The sequence below is a fragment of the Ammodytes marinus genome (genome assembly GCF_949987685.1).
Source record: "Ammodytes marinus genome assembly, chromosome: 21".
In the NCBI taxonomy this organism is placed as follows: Eukaryota; Metazoa; Chordata; class Actinopteri; order Uranoscopiformes; family Ammodytidae; genus Ammodytes; species Ammodytes marinus.
The window spans coordinates 21577106-21597258 of NC_137225.1; the positions used below are offsets into that span (position 1 = coordinate 21577106).

Below are 20153 nucleotides of genomic sequence, written 5' to 3' on the forward strand. Positions count from 1 at the left end.
AGCCAGAAAATGAGTTTGTTGTATAAGCTCAAAGGTGTGAATTTGTCAAATTTGGCCTCCCCAAAAGGTCCATAGCCCTGGGCATGCCTTAACAACGGACAGGATAAAAGAAAAAAGGGGTACACAAAAATGGTACTTTTTGAATCACTATGCAAATGTGAATGTAGTTTAACTACTCTCCAAAAGGAACATGCGTGGCTTTGAGAGCGACAAACCAAAAATATATTCTTCTTCTCATGTTTGATTAAATGTGGATGTCATTTCCTGTCCCTGATTACTTGGAAAGTGGATTCGCCTTTTCACAGAAGTGGACACCACTGAACCGCTGACCCCCACCCCAGGCCCTCACACCTGTTGTCTTAGACCGCAGCCAGGGAGACACACACACACACACACACACACACACACACACACACACACACACACACACACAGATCCCCTCCCTCACCAGGACATCTGATCCAGTGGTGACCAACAGCTGCACTGTGTTTTTGGCACTGCCACGCCTTAACATCTCCACGCTGCTTGTCCCCAATGAGTCACGCACGCAGAGGAGGCTGTTAAAAAAACTCAAATGGATTTATTTTGGTTTGGAGTAAACACTTGAGTTTGAATGAACTTCCTTGTAAAAATGTGACCTGAGAAGAAAGTATAAGGGCCATGGGAATGAAAAAAATTAAAGGAGAAAGTTATTTTTTTCCATTATGTATTAATAAAGAGTTCAAAACACTGGAAAGATGTGGATAGATTAGAATTCCTGGGATCAATAACTCATAAGCAAAGCATTACTAAACCACAAATGATGCATATTTGCTATCGTCGTAAGGCAGACAATGAGCTACAAACTTAATTTGAACTGAAACAAGATGTCCTTTAAGTTCCACTAGTAACATTGCTCTCCATGTGCAGCGGGCTGTGAGACGAGAGCACAGGGACCGTCTACAAAGGGAAAAACCCAAGAGAAAAATATTCAATAGCCTTTACCTCGTACAGTGCATTGTAGTTAGTCAAGCTTAGAGGAAAATGTCTTGTTAAGGAGAAAAAAATGAGGTTGTAGCTCATTGTCTGACTTAGGAAGATATCAGATGCATTGTTTGTGTTTAAATAACGTTTTGCTTTTGAGTTATTGATGCCGGAAGTTTAAATCTGTCAGTATCATTTGAATGTTACCGCAGTCCTTAACTGTCGAGTTTATTCTCAACATTTTGACTTTTTTCTCCAAGTGGATGAGGGGAAAAATAGTTCCTCCAATAATTTGTTTTCTCTCTCACATTGGCCATAATACAGTATAGAAGACAGTTACACAATGGTAGGAAAAAAATATGTTTTTTGTTGTTGTTGAGTGCTGTAAACCCTCACATATGCTTAGTTCCCATAACAGACTAAATTAGGCCCTATATCTGAGAGAATAAGAGAAAGAAGCTAGTGCTACAGACTACTGTTTGCGTGCTCGTGAGACACTCCCCGGAAAGAAAAGTGTGTTGGAATTTAATGAAAAAAAAAGAAGCTATCTCTTCCAGTCGATACCAGTGATTTATTTCAGAAGCAAAGCCACGTTTAACACCCAGCAGTCCATGAGAAAAAAAAAACTTTACTTAAGTCTTCAGGTCTGCACCCAAATCTCTCTCTTGCACTGAGTAAGTGTTTGGAGTGTACGCCCACACTGCACACTGTGAGCTAGGCCTTGTTGCTGTGAGTGATGTCTCCTCTGTAGCATAAATAATATGCGCTGGAATAAGGCTGGCGGCGCTCCAGAAGGGCTAAATTGGAAAACTTTGGCAGTAATTTTGCCTCTGATGAGAAAGTGATATCTGTACAGCTGAGATGCTGCAGGGAGTGTGTGTGTGTTGTTTTATTCCTTCTGGAACACTAGCGCAAAACAAATTGGGAAGTGATTGACGGGGTCAGATCTTTAAAGGACCAACTCTTTCCAGTTAAATAAATGTATATGGAAGTGTATAAGGTGTATTTTTTTTAAATTATGCATTATAATTAAAAAGTTGAAATGTCCTGAATAAATCACTGTTCAAGACTTGAGGTAAAGTCAGAAAGATGTTGATGGATGTGAACTCCCAGGATCAATAACTCATATGCAAAAAGGTCATTAAAACACATAATAAAAAAGCAGACAATGGCTATAAACCTCACTTTAACCGAGCTTAGCCGTCTTGTTCAGAAAAAAATGAAGTTGTAGTTTGATCATTTAAGTATAAAGACACCTATTTTGATAAATTGGAAGATACGTAAACCCAATTGCTTCAGCATTGACAATTGGCTGAAGGACTTTTTAGACCTCCTGTCAATGGAGCGAGAAGCATCAGCTCTCAATGACCATGACTGTGGTAAAGACGGACCCTGGAACTTTATAAGTATGAACTTAAGAAACTGGACATTTAAATGAATTTATTTAAAAGTATGGATCTGCACCCACCCCCCCCCCCCCCCCGTGTTGTATTTTGTATTGTCCTGTGAGTTGTCTTGTGGTGTATGTATATGTTGTCTGTGATTGTTTTGTTAAAGAAAATAATAAAAAAAGTATAAAGACAACTACACAGAAGTCACTCAATTATGTTAACTTGAAACAAATGTTAAATGTTCCAATCATTTTTATGGTCAGCCTTGAATAGGCATGAATGACTTGCAATTTGCCAGAGGACTTATGTTTCTAAAACAAATATTATCGTGTTCAATTAGCTTTGTTAGGAGAGATTTGTCTTCAAAAACTTAATGAACTGTATGTTATACATATATCATTGGTGTATCATATTTTTCACGAGTGTTTCTCAACCTTTCCACTAAATGCATCTATATGGCCCTTACAATTGCGGTTGCATTCACCCTTGAAACAACTAAGCTCCACTTTCTTTTTCTCATGTCCCATATTGTCACACACACAGACGAACACATATATAAAAGACAGCAGAGTCCAACCAGTTCACATTTAATGCCCTGGGCTTTATTGTCTTATTTTAGTGAGAGTTCTGTCACATTTTTTTTTTTTTTTAGTCTTTTCAGCCTCCAGGTGGGACAAGTAAACCTCAAGGATATATCCTGCCATTGGACTGGGCATTCAGATTCAGACAAAGACCAGAAGCACTACTAAGTAATGCTGCCTTTGTGCCTAACTCTTCACAGAAGAGAGTACATTAAATTCCCCAAAGGAAGGCACCCAATACTTGTGGTTTTTGGCCTTGCAGCCGTCTGGAGATTCTTTTTTCAAAGAGAAAAAAATAAGGGAAAACAAATTTAAAATGGGAAGAGGAGAGGAAGACCCCTCTCCCTGCCCTCATTAGCATTTTTTTCTTATTAAAAAACTGGAATGATGAAACACGTACAGCCATTACTGCCCATCCACCTCCCTTATCACCTATGCATGAACAAGTAACAAATGAACAAAAGAATGAAGTCTTTCAATAAACGAAAAGCTTACAATCAAGTTTACCACAAGAACAAGAAAATTAAAATTACAAAAATAACTGAATTTTTTATTTTTTTACAAAAATGTTTTGTGGGATATAACAAATAGAAAAAAAGGGGGTGACTCTGCTTGCATGAAAATGAAGAACAACCCCTTTTTTTTTTAAAACAAACAATATACAAAAGCAGCATTGATATTTATCAAAACCATGAAAAAGAAAAGAAAAAAGTAAATCACAAAAAAAAAAAAAAAAAAAAATAGTGCTTTAAATCAGAAGCAGCAAGGGCTTCTGGGAAGAGACTTCATCCCTGTTTTGTTACTTGTGTTTTTTGACAATGTTTAATGGAAGCTCCCAGGAAGAAAGGAGCACCACTGTCACCCGCCGCCATTGCTTCTTTATCCTCCTCCTGGTCTGTATGTATGATGTCACCATTTGATTTCCACATGATCCACAGAGAGAGAGAGAAGCACAGGGACCCAAAATAAAGGGGGGGCTGGGTGTTAGGGGGAGGGGACCTGCTTTGTGTTCACAATATACAAAAATACCCAGGAGTCCGTAGCTACCTAACATTTACTACAGCACAGGAACCAACAAAGGTACAGTGTACAAATAAAAAAACAAAAAAAACAAACCCAAAAAAACAAAGAAACTGTAAACACAGCACAATAAATAGATAAAAACAGCAGGCTCCGCACCATGCACATGATGTGATAAAACTCTGGTCTATACAACTCCCACGTCTCTCACACTCGCCACGACTTACTTGGCTTTTTACTTTTCTTTTTTTTTTTGTTGACTCCCAAGTGCAAAACATCACAAATGGACAGTTCTGTATTCAAGTAATATATACAAGGGGTAGGGGGGGATATTACAAATATGTAGTTTACTGTACAGATACTAATTTTGCCATATTCATAATTTACAGATGTCGATCTTGTACTTTTTAAAACAGAAACAAAACTAAAACAGAAAAAAGTTTTTTTTTTTTAAAAGTATGAGAGATGAGAAAATTGCAAGCGAGCGGCCGCGGCCCTCTCGTCAATCATTGTGTCCGTCTGCTGTGGAGTCCCGCTGTCCCTTTAGCATTCCCGATGCTACGATGCACAGCACCTTAAAGAGTGGACCCTCCCCATCGCACCGCTACTACGTCACCTCCATGGCCACTGTGTTGTCTGCTATACTGTTCAGTGCTGGCTTGTCTTCGTCGTGATTATCCCTGAGGAGAAGACAAGAGATTGATGTTATTGTTAGGTTTCAATTGTTAAAACTGGAGCGTCCTAGATCTCAGTCAACTCATCTGTGTGTGTGTGTGTGTGTGTGTGTGTGTGTGTGTTAGAGAGAGAGAGTGTGCACTGTGCATACTAAACAGTTCTATTTCCGTCTCTGACGTCACATTATTTCCGTGGATTCCCAGCAGCATTATCTCTAGTAGACAGTGACTGTATTGGAAACATTTAGATGATATCTGCCGGATCCAAACTGAACACTTAAATGTATGTTAATGCATCTTTCCTGTTGCTTATCAAGAAACAAACATTGCAACAAAACTTTCAATAAAGTTCTCTACCTCTGGATAAACACATTACTATGTACTGTATATATTGTTGTGTCTGGGGCATTGAGGTGTGTTTTTAAGACGATTCCATATTGAATCAAACTGTCGTCTGATCGCCCACACACCTGTGTGGAGGCTTCAAGTCTGTGCCACTGTGTTTCTAGTGTAAACTAATTCAAGTCTGTTGATAAACATCTGTTTATTCTGCATCAAGTCAATCAAAGCAAATATCCTCATTTATTATGATAGATTCTGTGCTACATTAGAAACATGGCGGCACAACACGCTCATTGTAAAACATGTATTATTTGTACTCGAGGCGATTATACACCAATTAAAACCATTATGAATATTATTTTCCATTTCTACCAAATCCGTTCTGAAAAAAGCTACACACTAAAAGTTAAAGTTATATGCGATAGCGTACGTTATATGAAACCACTGTCATGAGACGCTTAGCTTAGCAGAAAGACTGGATACAGGGAAACATTTAGCCTGTCCAAAGGTTAAAAAAACTAAACTAAACCTATAAAGCTCACTAATTAACACAAAACAATGTATTGTGTTAAAAAACATTGAACTACTCCTTTAAAAAGGTGCTTAACAACATTGATGGTGGGCTCACCTTGATCCCAGGTCCATGGCGGCTGCTGTGGAGACTTTGGGCATCTGCAGGTTGTTGGTGGCGGACAGTTTTAAGGCGGAGGGTGGCACGCTGCCGAGGGCCCGGGGCAGGTGGCGCCCGCTCAGACAGAGACTGTTGTTCCCCATGAGGACCTGAGTGGTGGCGGGGTGGAGGGCGCTGGGAGAGGAGGGGACCGCATGGGGAGAAGGCTGCAGGAAGGTGGGGGCCACGGCCGGGGGAGTGTGGCCAGACTGGTTGGTCTGGTGGAGGGACGCCGCGGTGGGGCTGGACAGGTGAAGGCCTTTGAACACACCTGGAGGATACAGAGAGAAGAGTGAGTTAACGCAAATTAAAATGGATTAAAAGAACGGCAAGATCAGAAATGGAATATGGATGTAGTAACACGCCGGATAGCTCTAAGGTTGTTTAAATAATGTGGAGTCAGCGATTCTAGAGAACACTTGTCAACATCAGTGAATACCTCATGATTGGGTACCGTGTACAAACCGTTTTCAGAATCACTGACTATACACCTTTATTAAGTTCTTCCCAATCTTTTTGGCTCGTGACTACTTCAATGGAGTTACACCAAAGAGTGATTTTCCTTCTTGGATGGTTTCATTTGAAGGATGTTTAGAACCTCAAGAAGCAGAATTATTCAGCATTTCACAAGGGAAACAAACTATTTAGAGAGAGAGAAAAAAAAAAAAATTTGTCCTACAGCAATATTTTCTTTTCCCAGTATTAATCTGGTGACCCCCTGAGGGAACAGGCCTCAGTACACCACTTCATGGAGAGAAATAAAAAGTGAATTTTCTTGTGTTGGATCAAAATAAATCAATAATAACCAAAGTGCCTCTGACCTGCTCCTGCCAGCACTCCGTTGACTCCAGTGGCCAGCACCAGCTCCTCTTTGGACTTGAAGGTGAGCAGCTGGTCTGTGGTGACGAGGGCCGAGGCAGCAAACTGAGCGCTGGCCTGGTCCAGGGTCTTGGACACCAGCGTCTGGGGGGGAAACAAGAGAGAGAGAGAGAGGGAACATGAGGTGAGTGGGTTAGAGCCAAAGACTGGAACACTCTGATCAAACTGCTGAGCTCAGCACTTCAGCTGCCAAACAGGAACTGAGCCAGAGGCATTTACACTGCTGCTGGAAGTGTGAACCAACCTTCACCTGGAGAGGACTTCCATATTGGAAGAGCTTTGGTTAGACAAGCTCTCATTTCATTTGTGAGAATCTTACTGTAACATTACACAAGATGAGACACACAGCCAAGGTAGTAAAGTAGATCAAAATATGATTCTTACCAAGATGACATTTTAAAACTTTACTTTTACACTAGAATTGGCTGATAGAGATCTGCCTTGTACATTTTAATTTATATATTTGTAAAGCACCTGTTCCAAAGTGCTTAGCAAAAGGAAAATAAAACAGAACACATTTTCAGTACGAAAAAAGAAAGTCCTGTATTTCCAAACACTTTCAACAATGAAAAAAGTTATGGACTTTGTTTGATATGAGTTGGCAGAGAGTTCCCGAGAAAATCCCCCCCTTTTCACCACTCTTGTGTTTTGGTGTTTGTGAAAGTTGACCTAGTGGCTCAGAGTTGCATGTCATTGACCTAGTGGCTCAGAGTTGCATGTCATTGACCTAGTGGCTCAGAGTTGCGTGTCACGTACCTGTGTGTTGTTGGCTGTTGGCGGGTTGCTGTTGCTGGCTGCTTGTTGCTGCTGCTTCTGCATGAGAGCCAGCTGCTCCTGGTGCTGCTGGTACTGCTCTGCTGTGAACACTGGGGACAGGAGGAGGGGGGAGGAGGGGGGACGGTTTAATACACTGTTTAATGGGTGGGTCAGGTGGGTTATTGGGCAGTTGTCTGAGGATTGTCTCATAACAGACAAAGAAAGGAGGTTTACGTGTTAAAAAGTGGAGCCAGCGATTATGGAGAACACTTGTTGTCAAAAATCAGTGAATATCTAGTCATGCTTAATGCAAAGCCGCTGTGCATTAAGTATGAGCAGATATTTACTGATTACATGGTAGCAGATTGTCAGGAATTATTCACTGATTTTGACAAGAACTGAATTCGACAACAAGCATTATCTACTATTGCTGATTCCGCCTTTAACTGAAATGTCAAACACAATTCTGGAATGCAGCAAATGAACCATGTCAAGTTACTTAATGTAATACATGTCTGTCTGTATACAAGAATATTGAAGTCAATTTAGTGAGATATACTTAATTAACCTTTTTGGAGGCTCTGTTTTATAGGAATTCTAAAAGCCAATGCAGTACTGTTTTGATGCTACCAGTAGCTAAGCTAGTTTACAGATATGCATCATCTTAACATTTACAAACTTATTTTAAGTTAACTTCTTTTAAACTCTAATGACAAAGATGCTGTCCTTGTTTCTTTACAGCAGAAACAAAATGCTAAAATCATCAAATTAGAAATGTAGTTATTGTAAAGCTGTCAGCTATTTAAAGAAGGATCTATCCCATCTAAGCCAGGATGACAGAAAGGCCATTTAGCCTCATCAAATAACTTGATTTATGCAAATAGCATTCCAATTGGTCTCTCGAGGATAAATAAAAGTTAAATGAAATGAAATAACACGCTAGTACGATGCTTGTAAATTGAAATGACAGTCACTGACATGAACTGATTTTCTGTGTTTCCGTACATAAGCATTGCGTCAGTGGGCTTACAGACACTAGTACACCGTTTCAACAGCAACACAAAGGTTAAGCTGATGAGTTCAAGGTAAAGAAAATGAATAAAAAGCAGAGTCTTCCATTCAGTTTGAAGTCTAATCAACCACAAACACAGAAGGTTTGTACACCCGTCACAGAGGCCTTAACATGCACAATGGTACAAGGGACATGACATGCTACAAGCTTTTCTACCAGTGGTGATAAATCATACATAGCCCAGTGGTCAAAACAATGCGTTTCTAGACAATGTTACACTGTAAAAACCAGAACCAAATAAACAACAGTGTAGCAGCATTTTATATGAAGACAGTATTTCACAGCATCGGGAAAAGCAAGAACTCTTAGGCTTTGTCGGAAAAACTACAAATGTAAGCATCTGCAATGAGATATCAATATGTTTTCAGACCTCAAATTAGGGTTACCAACGATGGAACACTGTAAAGCACTTATAAGTGGCATTCAAATTTCAGGCCACATACAGAGTCTTGTTTACTTATCATTTAATGGGACAGTTTTTGAATTAAATCGTTATATTGCCAATCTTTGACAGAAAGCAAAGTTCTTATGTGGCTGCTTGTGTTTGAAAAACTCAAATCAAACATGTTTGTCATTCTCAAATTGAGGTATTTATTTAGCAGCCTTTTTTGCAACAGATGTTTTGACTTGTTCTAGTAAGAAAAGCACAAGAGCTTCTAATAACATAACCATAGTCTTTGTTGCTAGTGGGAGCGAGCATGCACAGAGCCAGGACGCTTGAAAACAACTCTATTTGTATTTGTACATTCTCTCTACCGTGGCATGTCAACATCTATTTCACAAAAAAGCATTTGTTTAAAAATAACCCCAAACAATAGTCAGCCATAACCAGGAGCTCTACATACCCAGTAGTAATCTCTTCTGTGCACTCAGACAACAATACCAACCAGTATTACCGGTATTTCTAATCATTTGACAAGTAAGTAAGTAAGTAAGCTTTATTTATATAGCGCCCTTCACAGACCAGGGTCACAAGGCACTTCACAATGCGCTTCCAAAGCGCTTTGCATATTCACATTTTATACACACACTCAAACATTGATGGCAGGAAAATAGGCTAACGCGGAATGCTACATTTCTCTTCCTCAAACTAAATAGGGAACTTGAGAAAAAAAATAAAACATTTCCATATACCATTCAATAACTTAATCACAATGAGTTGAGATTAGGCCCCAGCGACATGACTCTTTAGAAAACAGCAAAACAAAGCCCAATCATCATGACTCCCTGCAGTGGGCACCCTCCATCAACCAAATTATATTTACTTTTCTACCTTATTTTACTTTAATTGCGGAAACAACCTCTAAGTGGCAACTATTTATTATTTCACTAAATACAGGCTTTGATCACAACGATGAAGGAAATATAGGCATACAGAAACAAGCTCCCTTATATTCACGCTTATTAGAAAACTGGATACCTGCAGCCGGCCACTATTTTATCACTTGATTATTGTCTGTTTTTTTTAAATAAGGGGAACGGTATGTCTAGACAATCGTGTTGCTGAGAATTTTTTTACACAGCAGTTACCACAAAATTAAATACTAGGTAAATTAAATCTGAAGTTTCCCCCTTAAAAAAGGTGGAGTCAGCAATTCTAGAGAACATCTGTTGTCAAAATCAAGTGAATATCTCCCTGCGATCTACTACCTGTCTGTACTGTGTCTTAACTGAAACAAAATCCAGTATTAACACACAGTCTAGGCTCTGTAAACGGGTATGTAAACAAGGGGTTTGCCGTACATATAGCAGATCATGAGAATATATTGACAGATTTTGACAAGCATTCTCCAAAATCGCTGACTGCACCTTTAACTTGCCCCAACTATCGACAGACTCAGATAAATGATCGTCAGTCGAAGGCCAATTTTCTTCTGATAAATGAATTCCCTCGTACTTTGCTTGACATCTCTACGACCAATAGCCCAGACTCACTCCAGCACACCTTATGAATCTATACAACACAGCATTTAGAATTGATTCCACTGCGCCGCGGTAGCTGAAATTAATGTATTATAATGTCAAGAGCAGGTTGAAAGCAGAAAGTTCTGGCTGGGGCAGAGCCTCATCTAAATGTGTCACACAAGAGCAGCAGCAGACCCACACTAAACACCACCGAGCGCTGGCTTTTAAGTCCAACTTCTGAATTGAATATTCACGCGCACAAAATCAATTAAGCGACGGCAGCTCGCATAATTTTATGCATGGAGACACTTTTCAATTACACCCCTTCCTGTGCAAACCACAAAGGCAATTCTCAGACATTTTCTTTTGGTTTTCTATGCTGAAATATGGAGAAGATTCTTTAATGGTCAAAGCTGGCATCCTTTCCCTGCTGCTATAGACAATACATAAACTTTACACTGCCATTATTTATTTATTAAGAATCTGTTAGAGTTGGGTTATGTCACAGTTTGTCCCACAAGTTGACAGACATTTGTGCATGAAACAAGCAATGTTGCTGTAAAAACAGTACCCTATGAAGGTTTTAGCTAGCAGCAATATGAAGCAGTGTTTGCGTGTTGCCACACACACACACACACACACACACACACACAAATTCCCTACATAATTTTCATTAATTATTCCATTAATTCACAGTTGCTTTAAGAAGTGTAGCAAAGCTCCAGCAAAGAACACACACAAGAGGACTACAAGCAAGTCAACGTGAATGTTCAAAGAAGCCTTTGCCAGTTTTAAGATTTGATGCATATTGCACAACACCACTAATCTTATCTACATTAGTTAAAAGGGCCCACATACATCTTCACACTGTACACAACAACCTAAGAGCAGCAATACCAATAGATATTATTAAACAAAACTATATATAAAAATAAATTAAGAATCTTAAACTGAAAACAACAAATGTCACGTGAAATTACCTAAAATGTGTTGGGAAAACACGCTGAAATACAGCCTAGGTTCAAAGAAATGGATGTTGATTTAAAAAAGATGAGCATGCCATACAACTATATGAAGACTGAATCAATCAAACTGCTTTTCTAAATTTACCCAGAGAGAAAGGACTGCCAGAATCACATCGTAAAGTGAAAGCTTATCAGGGGACGATATTAAATTTGCTCCGTGTTGATGCCAAGAAACTTTTACAACAAAATGAACTGTTCCACTTTTGGGTTCAAACCAATAAAAATGTTTTGGCTGTAGCGATTTTTAATCCGTATAATCCGCCAAACGATAGATGATAGCCCACCCCCTGCTGCCAACGCAGAGTAACAAAACAGTGAGTCGGGCGCTCATGGTGTAGTGGTTAAGAGTGCTCCCCCATAGAGGCTTAGTCCTCAGAAGCAGCAGACAACAGGTTCAAACCCGGCCTGTGGTCTTTCTCTGCATGTCATTCCCCTCCGTCTCTACAAACTGTTTTATAAAAGCAAAAATGCGCAAAAATAATCTTAAAAAACAACAAGTGACTCACCGTTGACAGGCGTGGGTGGGGGTCCGGTGCGTGCCTGGGAAGCTGCTCCTCCAGAAAGGGTCCGCGTTAGTCCCGACACGGAGCGGCTTAAATCCCTAAATCCTCTGCTGCGCGACGACAAGTCATCTCCACCAGAGAGGTGGTGGGATAGCGTCCGTGGTCTGAAGTGCCTCCAGCGGCAAGACTTAATGTTCAAAAGCATCTGGCCCAGGTCCATGGCTGTGGTTGCCGCTGACGACAGAGGTGATGATGTAATAGTGGAGTGAGCGCTGGGGGCCGAGGTATTGGTTGCTGAGGTACTGGCGTTTCGGAGCGGAGAGTTTGGAAGAAGCGATGCGGCGGGTTGCTGTTTGGGCTCCAGATCTGCGTGCGCTCTGTCCAACAGGATTCTGAAACAAAACCCAAAGTAAAAAATAGTCAATTTTGGGGTTCAGCAGCAGCTTTTTAAGAGGGTCTTTCAAGCACTTTTGCCAACACTTTGTAGGATAAAAAATAATGTTTAAGAAATCTGAAGCTTTATAATGACAATCACCTAATAAAGCTATTGAAGAAAAACATAAAAATAGTAATATAAAATACGACTATGCACTAAAGTCCAATGTAAAAGACAGTTGTCCTGGGTGTCTGATTTTAATTAGAAAAATCCATTATTTTTCTAATTAAAATCTTTGTAGAAAAGAAGAAGAAGAAAAAAAATCACCAAGTCTGATCAATGTGAAGTGTGTTCAGATCTCTAGCACATCTCAAATCTTGAAAAACACTAAATGAAAAACAAAGCATTTTCCAAACTTTCCAGACTGTGTACGAACCCACTGCATATCTAAGCCCTGCCATCAGTGAGTTGGTGAAAATCCACACAAGTCATTTAGGGTCAGATGAAATGCTAAACATGCTGCAGTCATTATCAGAGCATTACAACATCGGCATCCTTTTGGGGTTATGGCCGCAGTGTTTCGCAAGTGCAGGCTTTTCCGTACCTCCCATTCATGTAATTACAATGCCCACTGGGCCAAACACGTGCAGCTATGCCATGAGAACATAACTGCACGCTGACGTAACGGAACACAACTCTTTAGTGTACAGCTGGGTTGCAGCTTCAAGGGCCTGTAACGCTTGTTAAAAATTCAGATAAAGTGGACTGGACGCTGATTTTCTAAAGCCATACCATTTAGAGTAAAACACTTTTTTTTTTAGACTCAAAGCAAAGTGCAAAGGATGTGAAATTAACTAAATAAACAGTGTAACTGTGTAGGTGTTTGGGAGTAACCAAAGTAACAAGGAAACAGTTACGCATGTGTTGTACAATTCCATGGAAATCCTTGTTGAGATACTAAACTGAAACTGTTACAGAGAAAAAACAAATGGACCAACCAACGCTGAAGTCTTGGCTCACATAAAACAAACTGAGCTCCATGTTTGCTTACATGATCAAGTATTGCTTTTATAACCATACGATACTGAAGACAGACAGACAGACAGACCGGTCCCTTTAGTCTCCCTTGGGTGAAGGCCATTTGATCGATCGCAGACAGAGACATAATATTGGCTAAGATCGTGTGAGGGTGTGTGCGTCTGTGAAACTGATACTGTCTAATGTAGTTGGTCTCCACAGCAACAACACCCGGCACTCTGGCTGACTCCTGCAGCCGGCGTGCTTGATTTAATCGCCTGTGTAATTACAGAGGAGTTAGACAAACCCGCGGGGCATATTGCTGTTCTGAATCAGCAGAGGATCAAGTTTTTTTTATATATAGAGTATATATATATTTCGTCTACAGGCCACAGCAGCAGGTGAGTTCCCAAAATGGCACTGTCATGTTCACAGTTTTGCCAGCCAGCTTGATATTTATTAAGGGACTGCGGCCTGCCAAGTGATCACTGGTGAACTGCCAAAGAGCCTCGTACGGTAAACAACCTCAGCCGCTTCTACAGCAATCTCTTGGCTCGAGTCCTGTGTTGGAATTGGCAGCAATCCTCCACACATTTCATTTCAGATTTCTACATTCGACCAGACTTTTGTGAAATTTCTTAAAGTTTGGTTTATCACGAAGATGATGACACCCACTATATATTTAAAAACACATAAGGCCGCCAAGTCTGTCCATTCTGTGCTACTGTAGAAAGAAACATAGTGCAACATGGCAGACCTGGTCCAATGTAGATATGAAACGCTCATTCTAAATGTATAAAATAAAAAATACACTTATATTTTTAAGCAAGTACACACTGCACATTTAAAAGCTTCCAAAAAAAAATGTGATAGGATACCCACAGAAGCATCAATAATCAAATCAAAACTGGGGTGAGTAAACCAAACAGCCAGAATGAACTCACCTTCCCCCTCTGCCCACGCGTCGCCGTGCCAACCCTATGCAGCGCCGCGGCGTGTTGAGCGACGTCAGACAGTAGCGGAAGCGTGCGTCACCCAGCCCGCCCTCTGACGGGCTCACCCAGGGCCAACTGCCACTCTGCTCCGCTCCGGACTGAAGGGAGAGGGGGAGGGAGAAAGTGGGGATGAGATGAGGACACACATTCATATTTAACAGCAATGAAATACATGGAACAAGCTTCCAGAAGATGTGGTGAGGTGACCTTCAGTTTAAAGTTGGATATCAGTAATGTATTTTGTTATTATTCAGTCTGGAATAGGGTATTTTTACATCCTGTACAAGAAAAATGCAATACGTGTGTAAAGGGAAAGGACGAGTGTGTGTGTGTGTGTGTGCGTGTGTGCATTGTTGTGTGTGTGTGTGCATTGTTGTGTCCAGCAGAGTGTGGGAGACTAGCAGCCAGACTGTCTCTATAAATAGCAGGCTGGGAGTCACAGGAGGGCACTCACCGCGTAGTACTGACAGCCTGCCTTCCTCCTGAACGCATAGCAACCATCTGGGTCATTCTCCTCCTCGGCCTCCGAGGAACCTGAATGGATCTAATGCAATAAAAACAGGAATAGAGTTAATGGAGTTAAGGGACTTGAAATCATATTATTGCATACAGCTCACACAATCAGTACAAGATTGAACCTTTAAGGCTTTAAAAAGTAAGTTAATAATTGTCTTTAAACAAATTATAAAAAAAAAATTAAACTAGCATTTTCCCAGCAGAGCCTTGTCACGCCTATGAAATGTGCTATAAAACTAAATGTATTATTACGAGACAAGCATGCACGCAAGAAGCTGAAGAACAGTTAATATTGGCTGTGTGAATACAGCTTTCAGCCCTTTTCCCCTCAACTGAATTAAAGACGTTACCTGTGAGAAAGGCTCCTCGTCCGAGCTGGGGAAGTCGTACTGGTTGAGGTCCTTGGGATTGAAGACGGACGGGCCTGAATGTTGAGGCGCTGACAGCGGGGGGATCTTGGGTTTCTTTTCATATTTCCTTTTGGTTCGTACTGCCTCCGTCTTCTCCGGCTGTGAAGACAAAAAAACATTTCTCAATATTTATATCCCGAGTCTCGCCTGATCAGAAAGGGCTTCCCAGATATGCAAAAACAACACGCTTGGAGGCGGTCTAGTGTTGTTGGTTCTAGGAGTGTGTCTAGAAACAACAGTGGGTAAAGAGAGCCATTGATATGCAGATGGCAGTGTGTGCCAGATGCTGCTGCCTAGCCAGATGGCTCCTACATCCCTCTCCCCACCAACCCCCCTTAAATCCACTCTATGCCACGTTCACCCTCTGACTTCCCCAGTGGGACCCACCCCCCCCTCCCTGTCTGAACACACTCCAGCCCCGCTAGGATTAGTCAGGTTCCCATTCAGGCCTTAGACGGGTGGACAAAGCAACCACAAGAGGCACGGGGGCTACACTGTGGAGAACTGCTGTGTCACATCAATAGTAGAAGTGAGTAAACCGAATATACGCACTTGTCAACAACAGGAAAATGTCAGCTGGTATAGGGAAATGGGGGGTTGAACAAGGGGGAAATAGTTGTCTAGCTTGGGGATGTGTGGGGGGGTTGGACATTGGAGCTAGTATAGTCATAATGAGAAAGAGGTGAGGCAGAGGTCACAGTACTGCTGTGTAATGAAGTGCAGCGTTATTGAAGCATATGGCGACTCGGCGTCACATTGAATGTTTTGAGCTTGAAGGAGTCAGTGGATGGAGCGTGTGACCTACTGCCGCGATGACATAACTCTGATTACTGAGCATGAATAGAGTGATACACAATGGTCAGTGCTTTGGCTGAGGGACACTGAAAAGCGGGGCTATACCGATTAATGTAATACTTATCGTCCTACGGGAAATGAATGTGCATTATAAAATATATATATATTTTTTAAAAATATCGCCAGTCATATAGTTTTCTGATAAAACAGAAATCTTTTTTTTTTAAGATTATTTTTAAAGGAAAGGTCTCTTAGTACTCGAGGGATGGCAATGATTTTCAATAATTTATACCTTGTTTGCCAATTAAAAGGATCTATCTTTTCAACGTGAAAATGCCCAGGTTTCTTTTGAGTCAGTGTTCAATACTGAGTATGCTATACTGAATTATACAACGCTTCCCTTCAGACATTATCAATGTGTTGAGTTGACGCGGGTTAAGGACAGATGTGACAGTCAATAGCATTTTCTGATACATTCTGTTCCAACACCCGCACTCATTCTCACTCACAAGCCAGAGATGATAGAAATCATTTTTCCATTATGTGCCTGTGTGAAGTGAATGCAGATGGCCCTCACCTTCTTGTAATCCTTCATATCTGCGTGGTCCTGGTGTCTGTACTGGTTGCTGTTTGACAGGGGAATGAGTGGGATGTTGTAGACGGGTTTCACCAGAGCGCGCTGGGCCAGAGCCTCAGCCATCACCTCACTGCCGTAGTCTGGCATCACATTCCTGTTTAAAACACAAAAGGTAGACCAGTCGGTAAGGGGTCACATTAACACACAGTCAAATTGAATCACTTCATTTCAAAACATAATGGATTTAGTACCATTACAGCCAACGTAATTGTGATTATTGGGAACGATATTGCAATTGCTATATTAGAGGGAATGACCACTTTTAGATCAATGTTCATTGAAAAACACATTCAAAAGATTATGGGGTGATTTGTACCAAACAAAAGATGTTTTCTCAGGTCTGAATAATATGATTTTTTGGCAGGACATAACTGCAGAGTGCCAATACTTGATACAAAATGCTATTTTCTCACAAGTTTGACTTTTAACAATGATGCAGTAGGTTTAAATGTATCTTCATTTCAAGTTTCACATTAAGAAAATGTACTGCAAAGCCTGATTATTGCTTTTTAATGCTCAATTGTCAGCAGCACCATACAACAGTGGCCCATCAAGCTAAATAATCTCAACCTCAGTGTATATGAAGAGTCCAAAATACAAACTAGACAATCCACAGAGTCCACCTGGGTCACTCTACACTAGCATAGTATCATGAAGTGGGCCGGAGAACACATCTACTGAGAACAGAAAAAGGTTCAATCTGGCTTTGACGTGCGGGCAGAAAGCAGGTGCGGATAACAAGAGGAAATTGAAATGTCACTACTAATCAAAAGCACACCAAGGGGGAAGGATCCAATTTAAGCTCACACTGACAGCTACTTTCAGAGCAAATTCATTCCCTTCCAATGTCATGTTTAGATGGATCGCAAAGGCCCTGATTTGAGGGGAGAATAAAAAAACAATTGAAAGTATAGCTTGGAAAAGGGAAAATTATAATGCGTTATGCATAGCAAACGGGCCACTCTCTCAAGAAATAAAGACCTTCTTTATTTGACCCGGTCGCAGTACTTTCTCCCTTACATACTCTAGTATATGGTCCAACAGAATGGGGAAAAGATTCTGGCACCCACACAGAGAAGTCAATGAGGTCATTTTCCTCTGACACTACTGAGTAAACAGTGAACTCTAAATATACAATGCATTCAAAACAGCGTGAACAACTGTGACCCCAATTAACATGAGTAGCGAGGCCTGACTTTACACAGAAAATATGTAGGTGACTTTTCCAAATGATCAATCATGCAGACGTATGGCCTCTACTTGACGGTTAAACGAACGCCTAATCCAACATGTAGGTTATCCACATAAGCCATCCAAACACTGACAATGTATCCTTTTCAGCTCTCGAGAGCTTCCCAATTAGGGGCTTAAAACCTGATCACAGCCTCTTCCAAAAACACTCCCATAGAGACAGAACTAGAGCACAGCTCCAAAACACACTATTATCCCCCAAAAATATGTGTTCAAGAGCGCCTGGGATTTAAATCAGACAAGCATTTATCATTCTCCTGCGTCAGAAAAATCCCTGTGAAAAAGCCTCCCAACAGCGGCTTTTCTTGCCTAACAAGGGGTGTTGATGCAGTGCAGACAGACATAAGACAAACCCTAATAACTACTGCCAAACTCTCTCCGGGGCAATTTCACAGCGCTCGACGTTGCCTTACCTCTTCTCCACTATCTCCAGTGTGAGGTGCAGCAGTTCCCTCTTGCTCTTCTCGCGGCGTTTGATCATCTCCAGGATGGTGACGGCTCGACTCAGGTCTCTGCGCAGCTTCAGCATCTTCTCATACGACGCCTCGTCATTCTTACGGTTCTGGAGGAATGGAACGGGGAGAGTTCAGACACACGCACAGACATAGAGGTTCCCATATACTGGAACTTTTACAGACGTCAAGTTGCTGAGGTTGTCAATTGTATTTAAACTTTCAAATAAGGGTTAGAAGGGCTGTCGCTGACACAGAATTTTCTTAGTTAAAACGGATCTGCCTGTTCAATACAGGGATTAGACTATTCATGATAATAAATGGCAATCAGAAAAAGTGCATTGGAGTAGGATATTGGGCCTTCTGTCTACACGAAAATGTTGGAGAACAGTGTTTGACATCACTGAAACCTGAGCTCTTAATAAAGGCCCTTCAGGGTGGAGATGTTTGAAAACTCTGTTTTGTCTGTATTCCTGTTAATAAGTAATATGGAGATTTATTTGAACACAAATTGACATACAAAAAGAAATAATTCTACTGAAGGGGTTCCGACTTCCGATTCTGAATCGTCAAGTTTCAGGGGGCAGCCCCAGTAATAACAATACAACTAGCCAATGTATTGTATAGACAGAGGACAATTTTCCAAGTAATAGGCCACAGAGTAGCCATCATTTAAATGCAACACGTCCAACCATCTAGCTAGCTTGTGATGCCTACCTTCCTGGTCTGCATCTTCTCTGTGCGTCGCCTGAAGGCCACATAGGGGTCTGTGCTGGTGGAGGAGCCGTCTCTCTTCTCCTGCTTGACGGTGGGGATGAGCGAGCCAGACTTGCAGCCTTTCCTCTTCCGGCTCCAGTAGTCAAACACTTCCTTGATCAGTTCATCGTCTTCCTTCAGGAGCAGTTTGGCTTCCTGGAGGCTCACCAGCTGGCGAGAACCAAGTCAGTGACAATGAATTGTGAGACACGGCACCGTGGCAATATGTTTAACAAGTACCCATGCGTATAATAAAGATATAATGGACAATACCAAGTGTTTATAACAAGCTGCAGTCATTTTAAAACAAGCCATAAACACAACAAAACAACGCTCTTTGGCTTGGAGCATTTTGGTGACTCAGCCAGAGCAATCAATTATAAGAACAGACCCTGATAGTATAACAATGATCTAAATTATATTCCATAATTTATGGAACTTTTTCTTTGAAGTTTTTTCCTTTTTTTGTGTTAAATCAATGCTTCAATCAAGTATTCATGCATATAATGAAGATATAATGAACAATATCAAGTGCTGTAATTAAGCTGTAGTCATATGAAACAACCGTATACACAACAGCAAAAGAAGCGGTTTGGCTTTCAGCAGTGTTGTTGGCATTCTTCTCATTAGTCAGATACTGTGGTTAGCTAATTACAGGGCAAGAAACAGGACTTTCTTCACCATAGAGTAAAGCTCCATTTGACTCAGTGGGACTATTTTTTTCCATGTAAAAGCCAGAGAGAAGTGTTTTTGCAAAGACCATGCACACTGGTATTTTGCCCCCCCCCCCCCCCCCCCCCCCCCACACACACACACACAGGGACAAATACCTGCTGTCCACTGCCTTTCTCCAGTCTGTCTATCATTTCCTCAAACTGCAGCGCCGTGATTTCCATCTTCTTCTTCAGCTTGTTCACAAACGTCTCGTCCTCCGAGTCCAGGTCGTAGTCTGGCTGCTCCGTATCCAAACTGAAAGCTGTGAGATGGGATGGTTGGTTACTTATGAGATAGCACACAAGACACATTTATTTAAAGTTAGTAGAAGTAGACACAAGATAACTTCTGTGAACAAGACTTGATCATGCTGTACTGTGCATCCACTCCACTTATCAAATGATTATGACATTTCAGCATATTGGACATATTGAATTACTCAGCGGGAGGAAA

General features: G+C 41.1%; 1 protein-coding gene across 2 annotated transcripts in view; it reads right to left on the reverse strand.

Moving 5' to 3' along the window:
• Positions 1-2934: 2934 nt before the first annotated feature.
• LOC307267596 (enhancer of polycomb homolog 1-like) overlaps positions 2935-20153 on the reverse strand; it is a 30585-nt gene continuing 13366 nt past the window's right edge. For both annotated transcript variants that reach the window (XM_080049955.1, XM_080049954.1), the window contains 12 exons: positions 19817-19962; positions 18948-19157; positions 18192-18340; positions 16468-16621; positions 15036-15194; positions 14624-14713; positions 14119-14267; positions 11785-12173; positions 7277-7386; positions 6463-6604; positions 5600-5912; positions 2935-4635 (listed from right to left, as the gene is read on the reverse strand). In XM_080049955.1, the coding sequence (XP_079906081.1) occupies positions 4563-4635; positions 5600-5912; positions 6463-6604; positions 7277-7386; positions 11785-12173; positions 14119-14267; positions 14624-14713; positions 15036-15194; positions 16468-16621; positions 18192-18340; positions 18948-19157; positions 19817-19962 (2084 nt within the window). In that variant the 3' untranslated portion in view covers positions 2935-4562. The remainder of the gene's footprint in view (positions 4636-5599; positions 5913-6462; positions 6605-7276; positions 7387-11784; positions 12174-14118; positions 14268-14623; positions 14714-15035; positions 15195-16467; positions 16622-18191; positions 18341-18947; positions 19158-19816; positions 19963-20153) is intronic.